This window comes from Macaca fascicularis, chromosome 2, assembly GCF_037993035.2.
Source record: "Macaca fascicularis isolate 582-1 chromosome 2, T2T-MFA8v1.1".
Classification (NCBI taxonomy): Eukaryota; Metazoa; Chordata; class Mammalia; order Primates; family Cercopithecidae; genus Macaca; species Macaca fascicularis.
Window position 1 is genome coordinate 149613601 of NC_088376.1, and position 27912 is coordinate 149641512.

The 27912-nt window shown below is 42.1% G+C and overlaps 1 protein-coding gene across 17 annotated transcripts in view; it reads left to right on the plus strand.

Annotated features, from left to right (window-relative positions):
- ATG7 (autophagy related 7) overlaps window positions 1–27912 on the plus strand; it is a 267087-nt gene that overhangs the window by 24496 nt on the left and 214679 nt on the right. For 16 of the 17 annotated variants that reach the window (XM_065539502.1, XM_045384718.2, XM_005547834.4 and 13 more), the window contains 4 exons: window positions 4605–4722; window positions 6646–6723; window positions 11047–11163; window positions 13114–13263. In XM_065539502.1, the coding sequence (XP_065395574.1) occupies window positions 4605–4722; window positions 6646–6723; window positions 11047–11163; window positions 13114–13263 (463 nt within the window). Of the gene's footprint in view, window positions 1–4604; window positions 4723–6645; window positions 6724–11046; window positions 11164–12184; window positions 12267–13113; window positions 13264–27912 lie in introns of those variants that run through there. The other variant, XM_065539505.1, reaches the window with a different exon arrangement.

Consider the following 27912-nt stretch of genomic DNA (forward strand, 5'->3'; position numbering starts at 1 on the left):
AAAATTTTGGTTAAAGGAGATAAGAAAATCTGTGATCCTGCAAGCTATAACTTTCACACAAATAGCTCATTTTCACTCATCATATTTTTTCTTTAACCATTGAATACCCTCAGTGTGCGAGGCACTGTGGTAGACAGTGGGAGGTGAGTGGAAATAAGATAGAGTCCCCATTGTGTGAAAATAGCCCTGGATTTGAAGTTTGAAGATTTGGAGTCTATGGCTAATTAACTGTGCTACTTCAATAAGCCCTTTTAGTTTCCTCAGCTTTTGTTTCCTCATCTTTAAAATGGATTCTTGCTTTCTAATGTTCTCTCCAGTTTTACAAGTCTGTCACTTTCTGAGTCCCTATTAGGATGGCTGGGAAGTTTAGTGAAAATGCTTAGGACTTCTCAGAAGGCCTGATTTCTTTATTCCAAATTATTTCCTTTATTATTACCCCATCTTTGTTTTGATTGCTGTGTATCTGCATGGGTTGGTAGAGAAAGTCTTTATGAATTTTTTTATCAAAGAAGGAATATCTACAATGTGCAGATGTGTAGGTGTTAGGAATACAAAGACTTATGAAATATGTTCTCCAGAGCTCCTCTACTATATGAGAGAGAGAAGTAAAAGGCAAATATTTGCATTGTAGTGTGCTCAGTGCTGTAATAAGCATGGAGAGGTAATCATTATTTCAGGAAAACTTATTGATTGCTTCCTCTGTGTCTTGATAATAAAATGTGCTAGGTGCTGGGCATACAGACAGGAATGACATACAGTTGAATAGCTGACAATCCCAGTACTCACTTGTAGATGTCAAGAGTATCTCAGCTTTGCATAGCACTGGATAAATCCCTTCTACTCTGTGCCCCTGGGAGTCTTATGGATCTCTGCAGGCAGCAGCACAAGGATCCTGTTCTCTGAATTGTATTAGATGAATTGTCAGTCGAGTAGTATTTTATCAGGCACCAACTGTCTTAAACTGGAGGATGCTGTCTTGAGTTAGGGTATCCTGCTTAATCAGACACAAAAATGTAAGGGTCCAAACACAAAGGAAGTTCATTTCTTGCTCATAGAATAGCCCAGGGCTGATCCAGTCTTCTTCCATGTCGTGGCTCCATTATCCCTGAGGACTTTGCATTTGTGTGCTGATTAAGACAATTGTCACTTTCAGGTAACAACAGATTAATGAGGAAAGACAGCCAAGGTGCAAAAAGGTGGAAGAGACATACCTGGTCTTTTAAAGGCCCTGGCGGGAAGGGAGATGCATCACTCCACTCAGATTCTACTGAGGAGAACTCGTGGCCTTACCTGTCTAGCAAAAAAGACTGGGAAGCATGGAACCCAGCTAAAACGTTATGTGTGCTTTCTATTTCTATTGACAAGGAGGAAAATAGATTTTGATTGACAATCTCTATACCAATGTGAAGCTGATAAAGAATGTTCCACCGGGTGCGGTGGCTCACGCCTGTAATCCCAGCACTTTGGGAGGCCGAGGTGGGCGGATCACCAGGTCAGGAGATTGAGACCATCCTGGTTAACACGGTGAAACCCCGTCACTACTAAAAATACAAAAAAAAATTAGCCGGGCATGGTGGCGGGCGCCGGCAGTCCCAGCTACTTGGGAGACTGAGGCAGAAGAAAGGCGTGAACCCAGGATGCGGAGCTTTCAGTGAGCTGAGATTGCGCCACTGCACTCCAGCCTGGGCGACAGAGTGAGACTCCGTCTCAAGAAAAAAAAAAGATAAATAAAAAAAGAAAAAAAAATATTTTTCTTTTCTAAACCTCAAGTTGGACCTAATTAGAGAAATAGAAGGCATAATTCTTGCCCTCAAAGAACTGAAAAGGTAGTGAAGGAAGTAGGAGTCTTACGCACACTCATATGTGTGGGGCACAGACTGTATCTTTCTTATTCTCTGCTGTATCACCAGCACCCAACACAGATCTGGGGTGCACTATTTGCTCAATAACTGTCTAATTGAATTACAATCGGTCTAAGCGCATGGCTGTCAAAAGGATATGTGGTGTGGTTCATAGAAAGACACTAGTGGACTGTGTTAGAGGATGTTACAAACAGAAACTGTGATCGCTAGGGAAGTCAGGAGACGACAAAGAAGCATGACCCCAAACTGACTGTGGCTTTCTGGGTTCCAAACATTCCCTATGGGCATGTGAAGCTGTGTGTGAAGTAGATTCCTCCAGGTATGAAGAGCACAGGTGCTCTTCCAGAGGATTTATTCCGTTCTGACCACCTGCCTGCCTGTTGGCCAAGTGTAAATAACTGGTGCAACACAGCCCCAGCACTTTCCCGAGTCACCACTGCGAGACTGAATGAAGTGAAGGCCAAGTGTCTAGCTGTGATGTCCCCAAAGCAGGTCCAGTCTTCCGGCCTGTGTGAGATCCATTTTTACTAGGTTAGTATATGCATTATTGCAAGTTCACTGTTGGCCTTAGTATGTGGAGAAAATTTCTAATTCGGATTCTTTTTAGCACCTATGTTGAGATATAATTCATATACCATAAAATTCACCCCTTTAAACTCTACAATTCAGTGGTTTTTAGTAGATTCATAGAGTTGTGCAACCATCACGACTAATTCCAGAACATTTGCATCTCCCAGAAAAGACACCCTTAGCAGTTTCTCCCCATCCCCGCTCCTGCATAGTCACCAGCCCTAGCCAACCATAACTTTACTTTCTGTCTCTGAGGATTTGCCTATTCTGCATATTTCATGTAAATGGAACCATAAGAAACTAAACTAGTAAGGGTCAGAACCAAGATTTGAACTAAATTCTCTTATCTCCAAGTTTCAGGCTCCTTCTCTCTCATTATCACTTTTTAAATTCATTTTCCTGCCACCTCTCATGGTAGAACTTTAGTCATGAAAGATGCCTCTCAGAAGCTCCCGATTGTCCTGGCTAATTAACTTGCATAAGTGCTGATGCTACTAGGAGCCTAGCCATCTTGCAGTTGCTTGAGCTCTTGGTATGTAGTTTTCTCCTTCCACAGAGTGAGGCTTTGGTATGGCTCTTACACACCTGGGCAAGTTTGGGAAGAAGGGCACCTTCCTCCTCTGTACTTGTGTCCAAATTAGATCATAGCATGCTTCCTTCTGTTTCCACATCCTGTTTCAGCAGTAATTTCATAAAGCCAAGTCTGAATGTAGAAGACCTAGTTTACCAACTGCTCTGCTTTCTTTGCCTTTCCTCTGGGATTAATCTTTTCCCTTTGTGATTTCTCTCTCTTCAAGACCAGCTTGGATGTCCTCATCTCACCTGGATGAAAAATATTCTTTTATTGGAGGAGCATGGTGACAAACAACTTGTGATTTGCTGACTCATAGCTTCCAAGAGAAGGCTGTGGCCATTGAAAGCTAGCTTTCCCTGAGGACTTGGTGTTTGAGCCTCATAGATGGCATTTGACAGAGTCATTGAGCCTGATAGATGGCATTTGACAGAGCCATGTCATTAATTGTACCCCTTCATACCTGTTCTAGGTTTAGATTTCTACTTCAGCCCCATAAACCCAATTTTACATGGACTCTAAATGAAAAGACACAGGTTCTTTTAAACTATGCAGCTATCATCAGTGCAGTCAGTAAAAAGGCATTCTGTCTGCATTAACTGTGACAACAATAGTAGGCTACTAATGAAATGAATATTTTCATTTAACATTTGTAAACTCTGAAATGCAAGTTAATCATTTCAGAGAAGAGACCAGATTTGTCCACATCTGAATTCATATTCAGAATCAACTCCTCTTCTCTTCTCCTGACTTTGCTTACTCTGAGGACTGTAAGGCCTTTGGGGGCAATGTAGAGTGTGTGAACCTGGTGGCATGACAGATTGATAGGTAGCCCAGGTGTGAGACATTTTGTCTGTGAGACTCAGACAACCATCAGGGGCTTGCCCAGCAGCAGTTTTGTGCAGAGCCCTGTTTGGGGCAGGCTAGGTTGTGGGACAGTTAGGAGAACACGTACTTTCTATCCTCAGGGAGCTTACTGTCCTCCAGCTGGGTGGGTATGACTGTAGTTCTTGAAAATGCTCAAAAATATTACGCTGAGTTTTATGTGCCAACTCTTAGCAGAGAAAGCGGAGATAGCTTTCCAGAAGACGAGAGATTAGAGCAGGACCTTGAAGCCTGGGAGGGTCTGAGAGGTGGCGTAGGCACAGCACAGTACCTTGGGCTCAGCTAGTTCTGGTTTTAGACTCAAGCTCTGCCTATTATGTGACCTTAGGCAAGTTGCTTAAACCTTTAAATGGGGAAAAGAGCTGTTATAAGAATTCAAACTGTGCACAGTTCCTGGCTCAACAAATAATATTTCCCTCAGGTTAAAGATGGAAAGAAGAAAAAAAAGGAAATGAACTTCTCTTTGGGGGACAGTGGAAGAACAGCATCCTGATAGGTTAGAGTACAGGGAATATATGGGTTTTCCCTATACAGTTGCCTGTTTTTTAGTTCTTGAGTGATGATATTCATCTTTTCCAAGAAAACATACAGTTAATCTTCTGTTTGCCCTACAGAGCAATACCCTTTTTCTCCCACTACAGTGGTGGTTGACTTGTCTCTCTCTGGCTCTCTGAGTCCCAGCTGTGCCTGGCTAACCGTGTTTCTCTTGTATCTAGGAGTGCTCCCACCCCAGCCCGTTGCTGCCCAGCTGTTGGAACACTGTATAACACCAACACACTCGAGTCTTTCAAGACTGCAGATAAGAAGCTCCTTTTGGAACAAGCAGCAAATGAGGTTAGCTGGGAAAACGTGATGTATGTGTCATATTTCCTGTGGTCCTGGCAGGTGCAGTGTTTGTGATCAGGCACATGGGTCTGCTGCAGAAACTGGCATATGATAGGAACTTAAAGACACTTGTGGGCTTGGGCGTATTTCCCAAGAGACAATACTCCAGCTGTCTCCTTCTGTATTGGCAGGAAGGTCAGGGAGAGGACATCCAGGCTCTCACCTGGGATAGGCTGGAAATAACATGGCAGGGCAGAGGTTAAGTCATCAGTTTGCTGCTCATCTCCAGCCAGCATTTGGAAGCAGCCAGACCTCGGAGAGTTGTGTTCCTGTGGCTGAATGCCTCTGGGCACTCTGTTTATTGTGCCTTGGAGAGGCTTGTCAATCCTGTGCACCATGCGGTAGAGGAGATTATCACGTAGTCTCTCCAGTGTCTTCACTTATCTAATCTACTGCATCTGATTTTCAAGGCCTCTGTGGCCTGGCCCTGTTTTTCTCTTGTCCTTTCTAAGCTCTCACTCTTGCCCTTGCATTCTCTGAGTCTGTCATAGCAAATCACATGTAATTCCCTCCACCTACTTTCTGTTCTGTCCTCTCTCCTTGGGAACACAATATCTTCTCTGCCTGGAATGTCTTTCCTTTGCTTCTTTACATTGGAGTTAGTGAGAGGAATTAAAATGGGAGGCGGGGGCAGTTTATCCCAGTCCTGTCTAACTGCTTTAATCAAGGAGTCTTTATACCAGTCTTGATTACGACATGGATCTTGTTGGTGTGGGTGCAGTGGTCAGGTCCTGAGGCAGGCTTCCCTCACATCCCTTGGGATGGATGCAGCTGTGACTCAGGAGAGGATGGTCGTTTTTCTTGACCTGTGGCTTGACTGCTCCTGGGCCTCCTGCTTTGGCTGCACATTTAAAAGGGAGTCTCCAAAGAGTTGGGTCAGGCCTTCATCATCTTGGAAAAAAGCAGGTTCCCCACCCCCACAGGAATATCCCACCCCTCAACTGGGGCCCAGAATTCTCCTGGCAGCTCCTGCCCCATGCTCCCTCGGCTTACCAGAAATTGGGAGCCTCTCTTCAGTGGTCCAGCTCCTCCAAGGCCAGTATGTCAGTAGCAGGAACTTACTTCTGCTTACTTATTTCCCTCTTCCACCCATACTTAGGGAATGATTCTTATTAGTGCAACTGTTTGGTCTTGCTTAGTAACACCAAGTTTAGCTACGAATCTTAGCTACAAAAACATCTTGTGATCCACAGCTGCTGACCAGCACCAGCGTTTGCTCCTAGTTTCAGTACTTGCTGAGTATACATAAATTTGAAGTTTGCTCTTCTTTCTTCATCTCTCAGGGTAAGATAATCTCAAACAAGGCTTCAAGAAACCCCTATGTGTATTTTACAGTACTTCCTTTGAGAGCCCCTCCCAGGCTCTTCACCCTCCCAGTTCCCCAGCTGAGTCTGCAGAGAATTCCTCCCATAAATTCTACCCACTTCTGTGACAGCAAATCCTACATGGCGGTGAAGTTATACGTTTATGCCGGTCTCTCTCTCTAGACTGCGAGTGTCTTGAGGGTAGGGACTGACCGTGTCTTTTATTTCTGTAACCCTGATGTGCCTGGTATATAGTAGACAATAAATATTTGCTGAAGGAGATTGTGAAGACATGAAAATGGCCTGGTTGCCTCCTCTGTGCTGAGATCTGCTGAGAGGAGGCGCCTGGGCTCCCTCACTTGGCTTAGATGTTGAAGGGAGTGTGGCTGGGAGAGAGGCAGTGTGAAGCGGGCAGAGTGAGGTAACAACCCACTTCATTGTATGGGGTAAGTGGTGCTGGGCCTGCAGGAAAGAAGAACCTGGTGCTTTTCAGCTCCACACTTCGCCTGGGAGTGAGAAGCTCAGAGATGCTTGGTAACCTGCCTTGATGCTTTTCTTCTTTTGGCAGATATGGGAATCCATAAAATCAGGCACTGCTCTTGAAAATCCTGTACTCCTCAACAAGTTCCTCCTCTTGACATTTGCAGTAAGTAAATGGGCTCTCGGTTGCACTGAGGCTGGTGAGATCCCCTGGCTCAGCCCAGTGTACCCGCAGAACAGTGTGCTCTTCTCTCTGAAGCTACTACCTTCTGTTATTTGAATAATAGCTGTTAACGAAACGCTCATTTGATTAGTGGCCAGATAGTGCTGGCACCTATTACTGATGCTAACTTAATTCACCCCTATGGATCATACTGGCAGTAATGCATCCCTATGGATCATACTGGCAGTAATTGCATAGTTTATATAAAACAGGGCATCATACAGTCAGGTTCAGGGAATGTTGTTTCATTGTTGCTAACGCCTTTGTTAAATACCGTCCTACAGAGGTCCATTGAAATAAAGGGAAGGGGCTTCTGGATTAGAGGAGATCACACTGCATAGCTTGACCACAAAATTGCTTGTTGATTTTTTCGTTTTTTGTTTTTTTAAAGTCAGAAAAATGTTTTCTGTAAGCGAAATCTAATTAAAATGAACATTGAGGGTAGCCTTGAAAAGGAAATCGTATTAGGGTAACATGTGCTGCCCAGTGAAGAAGGGGTAGAATGTAGATGGAAGGACCTGGCCTTGGTGAGGGAAAAGTAGGGAAAAGGTAAGAGTTGGTTATAGAGATACCAGCTATGCAAACACACAGATACCAGCTATACACACATGCAAGTGCACACACACAGCACACAGATATGTATATATATATCTGTGTATATAAAACTAATTTATATCCTTTATTATTATATTGACTATATAACATTCTGTCAAATGTATGTTCCATAGATTCCTGTTATATATTCAGATGGTTTCTAATATTCACTATTATTACAAATGCTACTCTGGGCACAATGGCTCATGCTTGTAATACCAGCACTTTGGGAGGCTGAGGCAGGTGGATCACTTGAGGCCAAGAGTTTGAGACCAGCCTGGGCAACACCTTGTCACTACAAAAAATACAAAAATTAGCCAGGTGTGGTGGCACCTGCCTGTGGTTCCAGCTACTGGGGAGCTGAGGTGGGAGGATCATCTGAGCCTGAGAGATTGAGGCTGCAGCAAGCCATGATTGCACCACTGCACTCCAGCCTGGAAAACAGAGTGAGACCCTGTCTCAAACAAAAAAAATACTGTGGCATATTGAAAAATATATAATATTAGCCATATTGGTCTTTTTTCCTGCTCATTTTACTTCTTTAGAATAAGTTCTTTGGAGCGGGCGTATAAACACTGTAATGTTGCTGTGGATTCAGTATGCTGTTTTACCACAGTGTCGTCAGCTTTGGATATTAATCCTCTTTCCCACTTTTTATTTTTTGCCAAGTTCTTCCTCGACCTCCCACCATTCCTCCTGGATTCCTAGATGTAGGGGAGGCCTCTGATTTATTGCCCAAGGCAAAAGAGGGTATGATAGCAATCAAACAAGGCCAGTGGGTGGCTATCTACAAGGAACACATTTTCTAACAGTTACAATGCTTTCTGTGTAATAGTGGAGGAGAGAGAAAAATGTTTAAATTTTTTGTCTGATTACTTGGTTCAATTTGGCATTTATAATTTGTCTATACGTTTGGGTAATTCTGTAGATTTTTTTTTTTTTTTTTTTTTTTTTTGAGACGGAATCTCACTCTGTCTCCCAGGCTGGAGTGCAGTGGTGCGATCTCAGCTTACTGCAAGCTCCGCCTCCCGGGTTCCACCCCATTCTCCTGCCTCAGCCTCTCGAGTAGCTGGGACTACAGGCCCACACCACCACACCTGGCTAATTTTTTATATTTTTAGTAGAGACAGGGTTTCACCGTGTTAGCCAGGATGGTCTTGATCTCCTGACCTTGTGATCCGCCTGCCTCGGCCTCCCAAAGTGCTGGGATTACAGGCATGAGCCACCACGCCTGGCCTGTAGGTTCTTTACTGGGGTAAATTGTAAGTATTGCTAGTTAAAGATTTCTAGTTACTTGAACTTTCTTTACCAAGACACTTTCTTTACCAAGAATTCTTTCTTTACCAAGTAAAGAAAGTACACTTTCTTTACCAAGAATTCTCATTAGTAGAACATGCTGACAGTTTGCATTTAATGAGAAAAATAACATTAGCTCTTACTTAAAGTTTTAAGGTTTGCTAGAGTCAGTATGTGTGTTGGTCTTGTTGCCTTGTTTACTGAGCATTATTAGCCTGGCTTAAAACAAAATTGTAAGTATCTATTTTTTAAAATCTTCAGACACTAAGGACTTTATGTTTAATTTAATGGAGGTCCTTTGTATCCTGAAAAGAATCCTAAGAAATGCAAGCCTTTTGGCTTTTGAAGATGACCTGATAAAGTTTCTTAGAATTTGTGAGGTCCGGCCGGGTGCGGTGGCTCATGCCTGTAATCCTAGCACTTTGGGAGGCTGAGGTGGGCAGATTGCCTGAGCTCAGGAGTTCTAGACCAGCCTGGGCAACATAGTGAAACCCCGTATCTACTAAAATTAAAAAAAAATTAGCTGAGTGTGGCGGCCAGCTACTCGAGAGGCTGAGGTAAGAGAATTGCTTGAACCCGGGAGGTGGAGGTTGAGCCGAGATCGTGCAACTGCACTCCAGCCTGCCTGTGTGACAGAGCAAGACTCCATCTCCAAAAAAAAAAAAAAAAAAAGAATTTGTGAGGTTCTTCATCTTGAATTGTTTAACCTTTTACTAAAGATCAGTTATGACAAATCATTTAAGTACAAAGAAGAGAAAATAATCTCTGGAGGTGTTTTTGCTTTACTTCTGCTGTTTTTAGGACTCATAGGACTAGACAGTTCATTAATTTCAGTTTTGTACTTCATTTTGCCATTGTGAAGAGGGAATTTGTTCTTAGTTGATCAGTGAATAGCAGAATTAGAGACCGCAAAATTAGAGAATTATAATGGTAGTTATAAAGTCTAATAACTACCATTATTAGACTTTCTCATCTGTACACATGTTTACATATACATTTACATTTTAAAAGTCATCTAGTATGATTTCATTTATATGAAAAGTCCACACTAGGCAAATCCATAGAGACAGAAAATAGATTCGTGGTTGCCAGGGGATGAGAGGAGGGGGAATGGGGAGTCTCTGCTAATATGTATGAGATTTCTTTTTGAAGTGATGAAAATATTCTGGATGATACAACCATATCACTATACTAAAAAGAAACTACTAAATTATATACTTTAACATGGTGGATTTTATGGCATGTGAATTATATCTCAATAAAAAGTCATTTAACAACCATCCAATTTTAATTGTTAGCAAGATTCAAGAAGAAATATTAATTAGTCACATAAACTGCATTCATATTCAGTGGTCACAGGCTTGTAGGCAAGCTGCCAAATACCCACATATGTCTGGAATACTACCATGAATTTAATTAAGGCCCCAAAAGCTGTAGGAATTCTGAAGCAAGAGCCATTAGCATGAGTGGGAACAGAGTCAAAGACAGCCTCACAAATCCTTTCCCCTGGGTCACCTACCCTGGTGGGGGATGGGTCAGATACACCCATGAAGATGTAACCTCTTCTATTCACCCATGCAGCTTACTACTTAGAGCCTCTCCGTGGCTGTAATCATGCACTCACTTTATCTCTGCTCCGTCCACAAAGTGAGCTGCCTGATGTCTGGGACTGGGGTTTATTGTCATCTTATTGTCAGTGTCTTATGTTTTGCCTTATACATACCAAGGGCTTGATAGTTGTTGACTTAAATCCACTAAGGCATTTCCAAAAGCAATATTGTATTATTTCAGGCATGCATAGGTATGTGAATAGCACAGCTTCCTTAATAACATGCACTTTTTTTGATTGTGAAGAGAATGGTAACTATTTGGAAGTTGTGCTTCTGTAGATAGTACATTGAGTATGTATGGTCAATGGAAAAAAGCTTAAGTTTTGGAAGCAGAGTTCTGATCTCTTCTCTGCCCTTTGCCATCTTTTTTATTGTTGTTCAGGTTTTTTACCCCTTTGTAAGATTCAGTTTTCTGTTTATAAAATGGGATAATAATAATTACCTCCCAGGGGGATTTTGTAGGTTAAAGGATGATGATGATAATAACAATTACATATTGCACATTTTCTGTTAGCAAGTGGCCAAAAAAGTATATTGTGTTTGTCATCATTTTATTAGTGGTGGTATATGAGACTATTTTGGGAATTAAAAAGTCCTTTATTTGATCATGAGTTCTGCTGGGGATGAGGATATTTGACAAGCTGGACATACTTGGTTTGCGTCAGCTTTGCTATCTTAATTGGCCTTGTGAAGCTACATTAATAGATGCGTTTCATCTTAAGCTAATGGTGCTATTCTAATAACCTATTTATATTTTTTATTCTAGGATCTAAAGAAGTACCACTTCTACTATTGGTTTTGCTATCCTGCCCTCTGCCTTCCAGAGAGTTTACCTCTCATTCAGGGGCCAGTGGGTTTGGATCAAAGGTTTTCACTAAAACAGGTATCAACAAATAACCAAAATGCACAAAAAATTGGGTTGAATGTGCAAGAGTAGTTATCTAGTGCTTTCCAAAGACAAACAGGTACTTCTCTGGATGAAGAGGTGGTGACTGAAATCCTCCAAAGGTGGTACTAGGAGCAGACTTATTTAGAAAATGTTTGTAAAGTCATTTTTTTGTATATATATTTATATATATTTTGAGACTGGGTCTCACCCCCGTTACACAGGCTGGAGTGCAGTGGCACGATCATAGCTCACTGTAGCTTCAACTTTTCAGGCTCAGGTGATTCTCTCATCTCAGCCTCCTCAGCACCTGGGACTATAGGCATCCCACCACACCTGGCTAATGTTTGTCTTTTAACAGATACGGGGTTTTGCCATGTTGGCCAGGCTGGTCTTCAACTCCTGGGCTCAAGCAATCTACCTACCTCAACCTCCCAAAGTGCTGGAATTACAGGCATGAGCCACCCTGCCTGGTCTATAAAGTCATTTTGAAGATGTAGTGAACAGTAATTTTCCAGGTTTTCAGTGGTATTTGGTGAAATGCTAAGCCAGTAAGGGGGAATTATAGGAATATTTTGAAACACCGAAAGAATTTACCAAAATGTGGTCTTCATTTTCAATGTGGGGAAACATAAGGCAGTATACTCTGGGAACAAGTGTTTGAAACAAAACAGAGGGCATTCTCCGACCCTGGTACCAAGTTGCAAAGCTTTTCTACCTGGAGCGGTACATGCAGAGTTAGTCAGTGACATTTGGGATAGATAATAAGGTCATTAGAGATGGTTCCCAGAACAGCAGTTAAAATAATCAGGCTGGTAAAACAGAGACCCTAAACTAGAGAATTCTGATTGTTGTTAAAGCAAAGATTATGTGTCAAGATGATTTGAATTCATGAAACACATCAATCACTAAAGCCCTGGATACTGAAGCCATCATTCAGGGAGCTTTCTTGGAGCTGTTCAGAGAGCAGCCATTATTGATTAAAATTTTTTTTTTTTTTATTTCGTACAAATCCAAGGTTGTGGTTTTGTGGAACTAATTTCCCAAGAAGAAATATAAGTGGGGAAAAAGGATTTTGGATGAGGATTGACTGCTGGCAGGTATGGGGTTTCTTTTATTGAGGACAAAAATGTTCTATAATTATTATTTCTGTGGTGGTTGCATAACCCTGTGAACATACTAAAAAAACAACACATTGCATTATGTACTTTAAATGGGTGAATTGGGTCAGGCACGGTGGCTCACACCTCTAATGTAATTCCAGCACTTTGGAATGCAGAGGTGAGCAAATCACTTGAGTTCAGGAGTTCAAGACCAGCCTGGGCAATATGGTGAAACTCCTTCTCTATAAAAAATACAAAAAAGTTAGCCGGGCATGGTGGTATGTGCCCATAGTCCCAGCTACTCAGGAGGCTGAGATAGGAGGATTGATTGAGCCCAGGAGGTTGAGGCTGCAGTGAGCTGTGATTGCCTGGGTGACAGAGCAAGAAAGGCAGCTTGGAGCCAGAAGGAAGACACCTGTCTCAAAAAGTAATAAATGGGTGAATTGTATGGTATGTTAGTCATGTCTCAGTAAACCTGTTGAAGATTATGGAAAGGTTCAGGGTAAAATTCATCGGGGTAGATTCATGTTGGATTATCATAGGAGAGAAAGAATGTTTGGTTACCTCTCTAAAACTCTGATTGACAGCTTAGGGAACCACCATGTTGTACCATAAAATGTCCCTTTGTGCTCCAAAGACACACACCACCATGCACCTGGAAAGCGTTATATAAAAGCTAAGTGGTATTATTTGGAGGCACTTCTATGTTCGTTTGCTGTAAGAGGAGTGTGATCAGTCATTTCCAGTCTTCTGGTTTTAAGGTACCTTTTATTTTGAGTTAGTTTTTAGCTCAGAACTAGATATGTAATTTTCTAGAGAATAACGATGTGTTTTCTGTTTTCAGATTGAAGCATTAGAGTGTGCATATGATAATCTTTGTCAAACAGAAGGAGTCACAGCTCTTCCTTACTTCTTAATCAAGTATGATGAGAACACGGTGCTGGTTTCCTTGCTTAAACACTACAGTGATTTCTTCCAAGGTCAAAGGATGAAGGTCAGATAAACTTTGAGTATCATTTTATTATATAGTTTTTTAAAAAATCTGAAGTTCATGTTACAAGAGACCACTGCAAAAGTCAAACTTGTTTAAATTTCCTTAGCTTTCAAAGGATGTTAAGAACATTTCCTTATCTCTACCCTCTCCCACCCCTGCAGTTATCGAATCAGCTCCTCCAGGTTTTTCTAGCTCTACTACAGCTCAGAGTCATTTTGATACCTTACTCTTTTTTTTGTTTGTTTGTTTGAGACGGAGTCTCGCACTGTCGCCTGGGCTGGAGCACTGTGGCGCAAACTTGGCTCACTGCAACCTCCGTCTCCCAGGTTCAAGCGATTCTCCTGGTCAACCTCCCGAGTAGCTGGGACTATAGGTGCCCGCCACCACACTCGGCTAATTTTTTGTATTTTCAGTAGAGATGAGGTTTCACTATGTCGGCCAGGCTGGTCTTGAATGCGTGACCCACCTCAGCCTCCCAAAGTGCTGGGATTATAGGCATGAGCCACTGCACCCAGCCAATACCTTACTCTCTATTAGTGCTAAAGTTATTTCCTTTTTCCCTCCTGATGTATTTTACCCTTATGTTTTAATTTTTATTCCCAGAACTACTTGTAGTTCAGGCCCCTCATATCACACTCCTGGACACTTAGAATCTTGTTTCCATCTTGCGCAACAGAACTATAGAAGAATCTCCCTTGAACTACCCACATTTAGTATATCATTCATTGACCAAGAGCCTAATAGTGTCTTCCTTCTGGCTCCAAGCTGCCTTTCCTACCTTATCTTCCACTATTTTCCTTATAAAGCATTGCTCCAGCTAATCTTACCTATTTTTCTCCAGAATCTCCATCCCCTTCCCATCAGATACACCTAAAACTTTTTTTGTATCTTTCTTTTTCTCATGTTGTATCATCTTCCTAAAACATATTCTACTTATGAAAACCCTAAGAAATTCTCTCTGTCCTTATTGAAATTCTATCTTCACTGTGAAGCATTTTCATGGTGTGGCCATATATGATCTATCCGTATCTGTAGTCATTGCATTTATTCCCTGATCCTCATTTGCAGGTCCAGTACCTTGTACAAATTTCTTTTTGTGCCATATTAGACTGTAAGCTCCAAGAGGGCAGGGCCCAAGTCTTATGAATTTGTGTCCGTATAGTGTCTAGTACTTGTCTGAGGCCCTCAATAAAATTCTTTTGAATGAATGAAAGAGTACTGTAAGTGTCTTTTAGAAGTGATCAGATATATAGGAAGTTGTCTTAGCTATACAGGAGACTATGAATTAAAAATAACAAAGATTTATGAGTGTTAGGAAGTTCTGAAATCAAATAGAATCATCTCCATAGCCATGTGAATATATCAGAGCTGAAAAAAGGGAAGCCTTTAACTGACGGTCTGGTTATTCTTTAGCCTGAACTTAGGATGACTTTTTTTTTTAAAGCACATTTTAAAATCAACTACATTTACATTTTATTTTTCAGAGGAAGCCCTTTTTTTTTTTTCCTTGTATTTTTAGTAGAGATGGGGTTTCACCATGTTAGCCAGGATGGTCTCTATCTCCTGGCTTTGTGATCCGCCCACCTTGGCCTCCCAAAGTGCTGGGATTACAGACATGAGCTACCACACCTGGCCCAGAGGAAGCTTTTTAAATTGAGGACTGAAGATTGAATTTTTATTAAAATTCTTTCCCCCAGGTGATTTCACAGAACCACAGCTAAATTAGTATAGCAGTAAGATCATTAATAGCTTAAAGTCCCATCTAGTGTGAAGTCCTGTTGTCATAGCAGGCAGGATTAAATGGCCTGTGTTTGGAAGTAACTGTAGGTCAGGTTATATGTGGTAAATAAGTGGTCCTCCCCAAAGTACAGCTCTACCAAAATAACAGTTTGAACAATGCTTTAAAATTAATTTAAAAGGGACTTCCACATACTTGCTCTTTCTATAATAACTCTGTGGAACAAGTGTTAGTTACTAACTGTGGTTAGTTAATTAGTATCTGCATTTTCTGTTTGAGACTCAAAGTCACACGACCACATTGTCTGATTACGAAGCCTATGCCCTTTCTTGTTGTTGTTGTTGTTGTTGAGGCAGAGTCTTGCTCTGTCACCCAGGCTGGAGTGCAGTGGCACGATCTCAGCTCACTGCAACCTCCGCTTCCCAGCTTCAAGCGATTCTCCTGCCTCAGCCTCCCAAGCAGCTGGGACTACAGGTGTGCACCATCATGCCCAGCTAATTTTTGTATTTTTAGTAGTGATGGGGTTTCACCATATTGGCCGGGCTAGTCTCAAACTCCTGACCTCGTGATCCACCCGCCTTGGCCTCCCAAAGTGTTGGGATTACAGGCGTGAGCCACTGTGCCCGGCCACAAGCCGATGCCCTTTATACCATTCCCTTGACCTTGGGGAAACTGCATAACTTTTCGTTGTATTAGTTTATCTGTTAAATGGTGGTATTGCCACCTCCTTTTGTGAGGATTAAACATGATAATGTGAATAAAATGCCGAGCACATGGTAGATGCTCAATGTTTCCACTTCCTTTATGTTTCAACAGCAGCATATTTTGAAAGACAGCAGATCTCTGGGGTCTCCTCTGAAGTGCTCTGGGGGATTCACCAGTGCCCTGTCCCTGAGTCTAACTGCCTGTCTGCTTGTCGGGTTCAGGCACATTGTCCTTCACTTGGTTACAGTTATATCTCAGGAAAGCCTGGAATTACTCAGCACATGTGATGAACACCTCCTTATGGGCCAGAAATTTTGAGATACAATTGTACTTGTTCTCACACAACCCAAAGTCTTCTAGAGGAGAGGAGACATTGACCTGTGGAAAGTTCAGTAGAAATTCAAGTAATGGAAGATAAGTTCAAAATATTGATACACGTGGTACTTTGGTTGGTCGTCTATGCCTTATCTTATTCTAGAAAAGATCACCAGAAGCCTTAGAGCGTTTCGGCCTCATGGGAGTTTTATAGCCTTCATGCCGCCCTTCCTACCTGTGGCCCTGAATGTTCCTGTCTCTCCTCCGCACTGCTGTCCAAGTGTATTTTCTTTTTGAGACAGAGTCTCGCTCTGTCGCCCAGGCTGGAGTGCAGTGGCCGGATCTCAGCTCACTGCAAGCTCTGCCTCCCGGGTTTACGCCATTCTCCTGCCTCAGCCTCCCGAGTAGCTGGTACTACAAGCGCCCGCGACCTCGCCCAGCTAGTTTTTTGTATTTTTTAGTAGAGACGGGGTTTCACCGTGTTAGCCAGGATGATCTCGATCTCCTGACCTCGTGATCCGCCCATCTTGGCCTCCCAAAGTGCTGGGATTACAGGCTTGAGCCACCGCGCCTGGCCCAAGTGCATTTTCTAACGTGTAAATTTGATCATATAACTCTTCTACTTAAAACCCTTCTAAGGTTCCTGTTGACTTCAGGATAACGTTGAAACTACTTAGCTTGGCATTTGAGGTCTGTTCCGTTCTGGTTCCTGTCCATCACTAGCCTCATTTTGTATTTCCCAAGATACATCCTGTGCTCTGGCTACCCCTGTGTCCTCCAAATGCCACATGCTTTCCCCCCATCTCTCTGCCTTCAGATATCTCTCTGTCTCCCTTCTGTCACCTGGCAGCTGCCTCACCTACCCTTCTGATTCATCATCCCAGGATGCACTGGCTGGCTGATTGCACCATTTCATGTCTCTCTTCTGTGTTCTGGTAGCAGCCTCCCTGCTAGCACTGACTGGTCTCCAAAGTAATTGTTGATTCACTTTTCTGCCTGCCCCATATCCCCAGCCTGTCAGCAACTTTAGCACTGAATCTTGTTTGTCCCCACTCTGCATCCTCAACATTTAGTGCAATGCTGGACACTTAAGAGACACATGATGCGAGAATGCTGAGAGGAGAGAGACAGAATTGTGAACTGGTATGAAAATTAAAGAAGGCGGCCGGGTGCGGTGGCTCAAGCCTGTAATCCCAGCACTTTGGGAGGCCGAGACGGGTGGATCACGAGGTCAGGAGATCGAGACCATCCTGGCTAACACAGTGAAACCCCATCTCTACTAAAAAATACAAAAAACTAGCCGGGCGAGGTGGCGGGCGCCTGTAGTCCCAGCTACTCAGGAGGCTGAGGCAGGAGAATGGCGTAAACCCGGGAGGCGGAGCTTGCAGTGAGCTGAGATCCGGCCACTGCACTCCAGCCTGGGCGACAGAGCAAGACTCCGTCTCAAAAAAAAAAAAAAAAAAAAGAAAATTAAAGAAGGCTTTTGCCGGGGGCAGGGTCGAACCCTAGAGAAATAATTTCTAGACATCATTTTCAGTGGTTCTTGCTTTTATTGCATTAACCTCATTCACTCTCTTTAGCATAATGCCAGTTTCCCTTTGAGCCACGACATTTCCTTGAAGGTTTTCACCCTCTTTTTTCAAAAATAGGCATTCTTTTCAGTATGAATTCCTGCACTTGTGCTCTGGCTTCATGTTTTACTCGATTCTGCCCCCTCCTCCTCCCACCAGCACTTTGTTCCCTAAAAAGTCACTGCTTCTCTTTGAGCCCTGTGTCCTCATGTGTAGGATGGAGAAATATTGGAATCCCTCTGAGTTTCTCTCTTCCACCTGTTTCTCTTCTGGGTTATCTCATTGTGCCTGCAATGCCAGAAACCATTTCCTCCCAAGTAATTCAGTTTCTCCCACTAGCCTGAACCTCCCTCTGGACCCCGGGCCACATTATCCAGCTGCCTGCTTGCCTCCTTCTGCATCTTATAATCTTTATCCCAAGGCTGGTCCTTTTCTGGCTTCACTGGCTCAGAATGATGCTGCCTCTATCCAGTCACACGAGCCAGAAATCTGGTCATCCTACCAGACAGCTGTCTTCCCACTGCCACCCCTGCGTCTTGTGGATTTCATGTCCTGAATGTCTCTCAGCCCTTCTGCCACCACCTCAATCTCTGCTGTACTGCAGCAGCTTCCTCACAAGCCTCCTTGTATCTACTCTGGGCTTCTCCAGTTCATTCCCACATCATCCCCACAGTTTTCTTTAGAAAAGCAGATCTGATCATGTCCCTATCATAATGAAACACCTGAATGTCTTCTTCCCTGTGCTCTAAGAATAGGGGCTAAATTCTTTCATATGGCCTACAAGAGTCTGTGTGGCCTGGCCCCTGTGGGCATCCAGCCCCAAGTCATTCCACGTTCCCTGCCACAGGGCTTTTGCATGCACCTTTTGCCTGGAACTCTCTTCTCTCTCCTTTCTCCACTTCTACCTTTCCCTCCCCCGACCTCCCCTTTGCTCTGTTAAGTGCCCACTCTTTCAAGGAAACCCTTCCCTGACCTCTATAAAAAGGTGTATTCCTTCTGTTGCAAGCTCTCATATCACTGTGTATCCCTTCTTTTTTCTTCTTTTCTTTTCTTTCTTTCTTTTTTTTTGAGATGGAGTTTCATTCTTTGTTGCCCAGGCTGGAGTGCAACGATCTTGGCTCACTGCAACCACCGCCTCCAGGGTCCAAGTGATTCTCCTGCCTCAGCCTCCCAAGTAACTGGGATTACAGGCATATGCCACCACACCTGGCTCATTGTTTTATTTTTAGTAGAGACGGGGTTTCGCCATGATGGCCAGGCCAGTCTCAACTCCTGACCTCAGGTGATCCACCCACCTCAGCCTCTCAAAGTGCTGGGATTACAGGTGTGAGCCACCACACCTGGTCCATAATTTTACATTTTCTTGAGTGATCTTTGATTAATATATTTTTCTCCCATTTAAATGTAAGCTCTACCAGGACAGGTACCCTATCTTTGATTTCCCACCATTGTGTCTGCATCCCATAGCAGAATGCCTGGTGTGTAAAATGCAATGGAAGGATGAATTCATGCATAAATGAGTTGTGAAGACTGGAGATTGCTCATGAGAACCACCTGGTCAGTGTCTGGCATACAGTAGGCCTTCAGTGAGTAGAGGGTAGCTCTTAGTTCATTGTAGGTGTTCTCTTGGATGTGAGCATTCTATTGTCTGGTTAAGGCCATGTGGTTTACAAAGGCTTTCCCAAATTGTCTGCACACCTCAATTTATGTCTAATGAGTTACACACATGGTTACTGGAGTGACAGGAGACAGAATACAGGGGAGGTATATGATCTGCGTGGCTGATTCAGAGCAGGGGTTCTTAATTTTAGTAGGGTGCAAATGCATAATGTCTCAGAAGGTTTTGGAAGCAGTGGATCCTCACCCCAGAAAAATACACATCTACATGCAGTTCTGCTTCTATTGTCAGAGATGCACAGAGCACTGAGACTCTCAGAGGCCCTGGCTTGGAGGAAGATTAAGGAAAAGACAGGAGTTAGCCTGCTTAGCAGGGAGCCTGTGGATTGTTAAGGTCAGGAGGTGAATGAGTCCTCTTTGTTCCAAGTCAGAGTAGGAGCTTTGCATGTGGAGGTACTGTTCACTTGTGTGTGAAGCCTTGGCTGACTATGAGAGAGTGGGTACCTGCCCCTGAAGAGGACACATTGCCAGCCACCGACAGCAGGGACTGCCATGGTCTCAGTTTTGACCGTGTGCCCAGCATGCAGCTGGTCACTCATACATGCTATTACTTATCCTTACACACCCTGCAAAGTGAGTAGTGTTGTCTGCATTTTACAGAGAATGGAAAAGAGACTAGGGAATGGAAGCCTCTTCACATGTGAATGATCTTACTTCCTACAGTCAGAATGCTTCCTGTAGTGAAAAAGGAAGCAGCCATTTTTTTCTGCTCAGCTCACAGTGTGTTGGGGTAGAGTAGGAAGGCTAGGCTTCAGTTCCCAACAGCTTAATGGGCCGAATCCTCTGAGCCTTAGTTTCTTTAGTGTGTATAAGCATACAGTAACGACACCCCCTTCCTTGTAGGTGGCTGGGAGAACTAAGAGTCATTAAGTTTCACTCACATGTTCTAATTGTTCCCACTGTATTTTCTTAGAACGTTTTTCAGTTTTCATTTTCAAAGGAAAATTTTCTTTGGATTAACCTCAGTTTCCAGCTATTCCATAAAAATGGAGTTTTAAGGTCCCGAGTCACACAGCCCACTCTGCCTTTACCAAAGGAAGGCACAAGAGAAGTCTGTCCTGAGATTGGCAGGGTTGCCAGTTCAGCAGCCCCTGGGACATCCAAGAAAGTTATACCAGTTCACTAATGGTACCATCTTTAAATGGAAGCTCAAAAGCAAATGTGACTGTGATTGGTTTCATCTCACTTCTTGGGTGATGTATAGTTCTTACTGTGATTGCTTAGTGCTAGAGTTCTTTGTCACTTATAGTTAAAAAATACCTGTTATAACCCAATATGTCTTTGTGCACACATGCACACATATAACAAACAAGACTTTTGCAAAATAATGCTTTCCTTTATTCTGTTTTATCTTTTTGAAAAATTCTAGTCGTGACCCAGTAAATTATTTAAGAATTGCAAATAGCTCACCACCTGCAGTTTGAAAAATGCTTTGTGACCATTTTCTGACCATTTTGGGAATCCTGGCAAATAAATGAACTGTACTAGGTGAGGTTCCATTCATTAGTTTTATTTCCAGCTGTATCTCTCTGTTTTTAAAATGTCACAAAGGTTTTCAGCTATTATTTTACGTTTTCAAATTTTTTTAATATATAGACTTTTTGTATACTTCTTCTAATCTTGTGTATTTTTTAAAACTAAGATTGTACAGTATTTTGTTTTATTGTAGCATTTTAGCATAATAGTGTTATATTCATCAACATCCTTTTGAATGGATGTATGAGAGTATTTTTGCCAAGGTTTTGACTTTTAGATTTCTCATAATTTCTTCACTATTGGGACTGCTTTGTGCATCAAATTTTTCCTCTCTCTTTTTCCTCTCCTTATCCCCGTATTTTTAATTATTTCTATAGAAAAGATGTCTAGATGTAGAATTACTGTGTTACAGAGTTTGAGGCTGGGTGTGGTGGCTCATGCCTGTAATCCCAGCACTCTGGGGGACCGAGGTAAGAGGGTTGCTTGAGACCAGGAGTTCAAGACCAGCATGGGCAACATAGCAGGACTCTGTCTCTACAAAAAAATTTAAAAATTAGCTAGGTGTGGTGGCACACACTTGTAGTCCAAGATACTCTGAAGGCTGAGGCAGGAGGATTCCTTGAACCCAGGAATTTGAGTCTGCAGTGAACTGTGATTGTGCCACTGCACTCTATCCGGGTAACTGAATGAAACTGTCAAAAAAAAAAAAAGTTTGAACATTTTAAGGTTTATAATCAGCGGTGTGCTGATAAATGTTTAACAACCAGCTCTTGTGAGGTGGGAAGAGTCCTGATTTTGTAGTGTTTTCTTACTTATGTGATATCAGTACTCCCACCATGGCCAATTTCAAGCTATCAGTGTGAAGTCCTGGAATGCCGAGTTGGGGAGAGACATTAACAGTTGGCTCCCAGAAGCCTGTCTGGGCCAACTCCAACACACCACTGCTTATGATAAATGTTTCCCCAAGACCCTGCCAGCTTCCCTCCTACCAGCTGTGTACCCTTACCAGGATCAGATGTTATAGTATTGTACACATGTGTTAGGTTGAAATTGGGCCTTAAATTCTTCTCTCAATGAAATGTGGATTCCACATTTTGCTACAACAGATCATCATCTTTCAGGCCAGTTCTTATGATTACGTTAAAAATAGCTCCTGACATTGTCCCATTGCCAATCTTTTAGGAAAGGTTGCTTGACTCTTCTACTTCATTCAGAGCAGTTATTGAAGATTGAATATTTGGGAAATGTGTAATTTCAACAACATTAGCCTTTAATTCTAGGGCTTTAAAATCTATGGACAAGAGCAATAGCCAAGGAGCAACAATTTATATGCTATTAGTTGGGCTCTTTCTTCACTTAGTGATCTCTCCACATCTTGGCAGCTGTCTGTGACTTTGAAGTGCATTAGGTATTTCAATTTTTCCCCCATACTTTAAAAATGTGTAATCTCCTTTGTGCATTTCCTGTTACATCAAGTGTTTGAGTTATAAAGACAGCCATTTGTTAGATTAGCATGTTTTATGGGATCATTGTGGAAAATGTTCTTACTGGAGACAAGCAAGTTGGCAATTTTGCCCTCTTTCTCACAGTGTACTTTTTCGGCAAATTGCTTGGCAGACTGATCATGACTGAATCATTTCAATGAATTATATGCTCTCAGCCAAGTAGAAAGGAACATTCATTTCATAAAGTTTCTAAACAAAGTTTTTCTTCAGTTACGTTGTGCTTCTTTCTGCTGATTTGTATTACAAAAGGAAGTGATTTGCCCAAGTTCGCACAATTAATTTGTGGCAAAGCCAGTTCTAAAACCAGAACTCCTAGTCAGTGATTATTTATGAAAAACGTTTTTTAAAAAATTCTGTTTAACCATAGCATAAGCTGGCTTACCTAGCATTGTGCCAACGAATCATTCCTCCAACGATTAAGATAGATTCTGAGTTGATTCCTAAAGCACTTTTGGAGTCACTTTTGAATCATCAAAGAAAGATTAAATGATGTTCAGCATAGTGTTAAATGGATTTTGTCATTTTCCTATTCGATGCCTGCCTTCTGCACTTATGCCTCATATAGGTAGGAAAGTTACCTTAAAGCATTTTCAAGCTGACCTGCTTTTATGGGTAAGTGGTAGATTTTTCTCCTTAACAGATCATTCCTGCTCTCTATAGCCCATGTTAGGTCAGGTTGCTCTAAGAAACTTATTTGTAGTCTTTTATGCTCAAAAAAAGATTTTTTTTCACTATTCTACCCCATTGCCTTTGCCTTAGGATAAGAAATATGCTTATTCTTTGAAATTAGGCATCCACGTGTAGCATCTAACATAATATTCTAATTTATATAATTTAGATATCATTTAGTCCCAACTCTACATTTGCACATGATAAAACCCAGACCCCAAGAATATTTGATAGACCAGAACTTATCCCTTTCTTTTCTTTGCTAATTAAGAAAAGATAACCTTGAAACTGAAGATAGCTAACTACCTACAGTCACATGCCACATGATGTTTCGGTCAACAATAGACCACATATTCAGCAGTGGTTCCATAAGATTATAATAATGTATTTTTACTATACCTTCTCTGTGTTTAGATTTGTTCAGATACACAAATACCATTGTGTTAACAGTTACCTACAGTATTCAGTATGGTCACATGCTCTCCAGGTTTCTAGCCTAGGAACAACAAGCTATACCAGGTAGCTCAGGTGTGGTGTAGTAGGCTATACAATCTAGGTTTGTGTAAGAACACCCTGTGATGTTAGTATGACGGTGAAATTGCCTAACAATGCATTTCTCAGAGTGCATCCCCATCATTAAGCAATGACTGTTGTGGTGATGGATTGGATTGGACAAAGAGGTCAATGAGGTTACTGCAAGAGAGTGTATTTATGTTGTTTTTGTAGTTACCATTTGTTGAGTGCTGGCCTCATTCTCAGTTTCTGTGCTAAGTACAGTTAAAAATTATCCTATAGGCCAGGCGTGGTGACTCATGCATGTAATCACAGCACTTTGGGAGGCCCAGGTGGGCAGATCACCTGAGGTCCGGAGTTCGTGACCAGCCTGACCAACATGATGAAATCCCATCTCTACTAAAAATACAAAATTAGCCAGGCGTGGTGGCACATGCTTGTAATCCCAGCTACTCGGGAGGCTGAGACAGGAGAATTGCTTGAACCCAGGAGGCGGAGGTTATGGTGAGCTGAGATCATGCCATTGCATTCCAGCCTGGGCAACAGGAGCAAAACTCCATCTCAAAAAAAAAAAAAAAAAAAATTATCCTATAGTTGAGAAAATTAAGGCATAGAGAAGTTAAGTAAATTGCTCAAGGTTACACAAGAGCAAGTGATCCAGAATGTTTGATTAAGGGCCCAGGTTTATGAAGTCATTTGAAAATTGCAACTCAATGTTTCTGTAGGAATGGCATTTTCTAGATTGATACTGCCTGGATTCTTCCTAGGTAACCCATTTAATAGCCTTTGTGTGGTTTTTTTTGTTTGTTTTTCCTTTGCTGGTTTGAATAGCCTTTAGATACTCTGTCAGATTGAGCTTTGATATAGTCTGTGTTGTTTTGTGACCTATAGGATATTTTCTTCTTACATATTCTCTAAAGTTCTATGATTCTAGAGCCCGAAGAAATCCTTTGAGATGAAAGGTTCAACCCCCTCATCTTGCAGGAGAGGAAGGAACTTCCCCCGATGTCTTAGAATCAGTTAGCTGCAGAATTAAAACACATACCTGCTGACTGTTCAGCAAGTGCATTTTTCACTGCATCAGGCCATTTTCTAATTCTAAGCTGTTTCAGTGTTTTGGAAGTTGAAATGCTAGTTTCTCCCTTCTCCCCCTTTTTACACTGGATGGAGTTATAAATGCTTTTCCTTTCTTCCTTTTTCTTTCTTTCTTTTTTTTTTTTTTTGAGACGGAGTCTTGCTGTGTCACCCAGGCTGGAGTGCAGTGGCGAGATCTTGGCTCACTGCAACCTCCGCCTCCCAGGTTCACGCCATTCTCCTACCTCAGCCTCCCAAGTAGCTGGGACTACAGGCGCCCGCCACCATGCCCAACTAATTTTTTTGTATGTTTAGTAGAGACAGGATTTTACTGTGTTAGCCAGGATGGTCTCGATCTCCTGACCTCGTGATCTGCCCGCCTTGGCCTCCCAAAGTGCTGGGATTACAGGTGTGAGCCACTGCGCCTGGCCTAGAGTTGTAAATGCTTTTTATAAATAAAAGCAGTGTGAAATTGATGCGATGATTGCTAAATAAATGTAGTTTGTCTGGCAGACGCTATCTGTCGTAATTGGCAGAGGGGAACAAAATAAAAAGATGTCCCTGATGGAAGAGTAGCAAATGGGGTGGCCACATGAACCAGAAGAGCTCAAGGAAGACAACTTCTTAATTTGGTGGAAGCCCTAGACTGGAAATCTTGTTCTCAGAGTTCTCTTGCTTCTCATTGGAAGCCCTCTTTTTTTTTTTTCATCTTACTTTCACATTCTCACCTAGGAGAATCCCAGGGTTAAAATGCCATGAGACCCTGTATTGTTGAGAGAGGAAAGAAGGAAGGAAAAGGAACTTGCTGAGATGCTGCATCACGGTTTTGTATAGAAGTTTCAGGTCTGTGTCACTCAGGCATCACTTTTCCCCCTCTAGCTGCCTCCCAGGATCCCTGCTCAAAATCTTTGCAGAGGAGGAGTCCATGTATTCAAGCCTGGAGAAATTTACTAGTCTGTCATCTATTCAATAGATACTTGCTGACTATCAGGCACTGTGCTTAGGTAACTAGAAATGGAAAGATGAATACACTGCTCCTGCCTTCACAGAGAGTTCTAAACCAGCAAGACATCAAACATAAAATGCATCCTGTGTTTTCTTTATTCTAAAATGCTTGTTTCTCCATATTTTAATTTTTCTAAAGTCAGGAATTTCTTACAATTGTGTATATTTATGCAGTGAACCCTCTTTTAAGCAAATACTCATTTTCTTCTTTTGACTCTAGACAGCTAGTGCTAAGATGATAGTGTACACGAGAATCACATGCAGTAGTCACTGGACATGCAGGTATTGGTGGTACCTAGAGAGGTCTGGGATCAGATTGAGTGTGTGTATGTGTGTGGGTAGGGTGTTGTGCAAGTTCATCAAGCTTCTAGGCAATTCTGATGCAGGTGGTCTGTGCCGGACTATACTTTGAGAAACTGCTGCAGACAATCAAGAAGTTTGTAACCTGCACATTAGAATCACCTGAGGATCTTTTCAAATAACCAATACTCAAGCCAAACTCCAGATCAATTAAACCAGAACTTCTGGAGGTGGGACGCAGGCAGCAGTATTTTTGATAGCTCCGCAGGTGATACCCAAGAATCTTCAAGTGTGAGACCCATGGCTATTAGAAGGTTGAGGAAGAACAGTGCTTCTGAAACTTCCCTGGGTGTATTAATCACCTGGGTTCTTATTAAAATGCAAGCTCTGATTCAGCAGGTCTAGGTGGAGACCTGGGATTCTGCTTTTCTGAAGGCTCCCAGGGAAGGCTGATGCATGCATGCTGCTGGGGCATGAACCACATTTTGAGGAGCATGGGAAGATGTAGAGCCAGTTCAGAGTTTTCAAGATAATGACAGTTCAGAGATGTTTTCTTTTGTCTATAAGAGCACCCTCTCTAATATGCCCCAAATTGGAGTGCATGGAGTGGACCAGCCGCATCAGAATAATTCAGGAGCCTGGTACAGTTAAAGATACAGATTGCTGGGCTCACCACTGGAGATTCTGAGTCTATCACCAATAATGATATTAGTAGCACTATGTATGTGCTGGACTTTTCATATTTAGTATCAGCTCATTTAATCCTCACTACAGCTCTATGAAATAAGTAATATATTATTTCCTCCATGATTAAACTGTAGCTTGGAGGGTTGAGTACTTTTCCCTAGGCCTCATTTAGTAAGAGACTACTCAGTGTAGTAAGCTCTATTTTTACTAGATACTGTAAACCTTAGATGCTGAAACCTTATCTCTGTGGAAAAGGAAATCTCAAATAAAGGTATTTCCTGAAAGGATGACCATAGCTATGAACATATTTGTATTAAATTAAATATGAATCTATTTGCGTTTAAGAAATGAACATGCATTTAGACAAAAAATGCTTCAATTTTAGGAATAAGAAAATTGTATATAACAGAAAAGGTAGCAAATATTTTAAAGAGTCTTTGAAATAATACAGTAATTATCTGATAAGACCATAGTAAAATTCATTTTCAGAGATTGAGCAGATTAAGACTACTTAATTGTCCTTCAAAAGGAAATAGAAAAAGTTTGGTACATCAATACAATGGAATGCCATTCAGCCATGACTCACAATGGTTGTAGAACATTTACTGGCATGGAAGACAGTTCATAATACAATAAGAGATATAAAACAATATTTAGGCCAGGCACAGTGACTCATGCCTGCAATCCCAGCACTTTGGGAGGATAAAGCCAGTGGATCACTTAAGACCAGGAGTTCGAGACCAACCTGGCCAACATGGTGTAACCCCATCTCTACTGAAAAAATACAAAAAATTAGCAGGGCATGGTAGCACACGCCTGTCTGTTGTCCCAGGAACTAGAGAGGCTGAGGCACTAGAACTGCTTGAATCCCTTGAGGTGGAGGTTGCAGTGAGCCGAGATCATGCCACTGCACTCCAGCCTGGGTATAGAGTGAGACTTTGTCTCAAAACAACAACAACAAAGACAGTATTTACAGCATCATCCCATGTTTGTTTCAAAGTCCTAGTAATTAAAATATATTTATGCAAAGAACAAGTTTATGGGCAATTATATACCAAGATGTTAATAGTTCTCTCAGGATAGTGGGGTTATAGATATTCTTCTGAATATTAGTTAAGCTCCTACTTTGTGGCTGATACTATACCAAGCATTGTGGGAAATAAAAGGGAGTGTTTAGGGTGATTCCATCCTTACAGAACTAACTGGATCTAGATTTAACAAAAACGTGTCAGCCGTGTTTTCATTTAACCCATGTTATGCTTATGAAGGAAACCTATGGGTCAATTTATGGTTCTCTGCCAGTAATTTCTCTCCCTCACCCCTACTCACTGTACATCCTTCCTTCCTTTCTTCCACCCATTTATCCATCCATCTACTTTGTTATTCAAAAACATTCACCGAGTGTCTGCTCTGT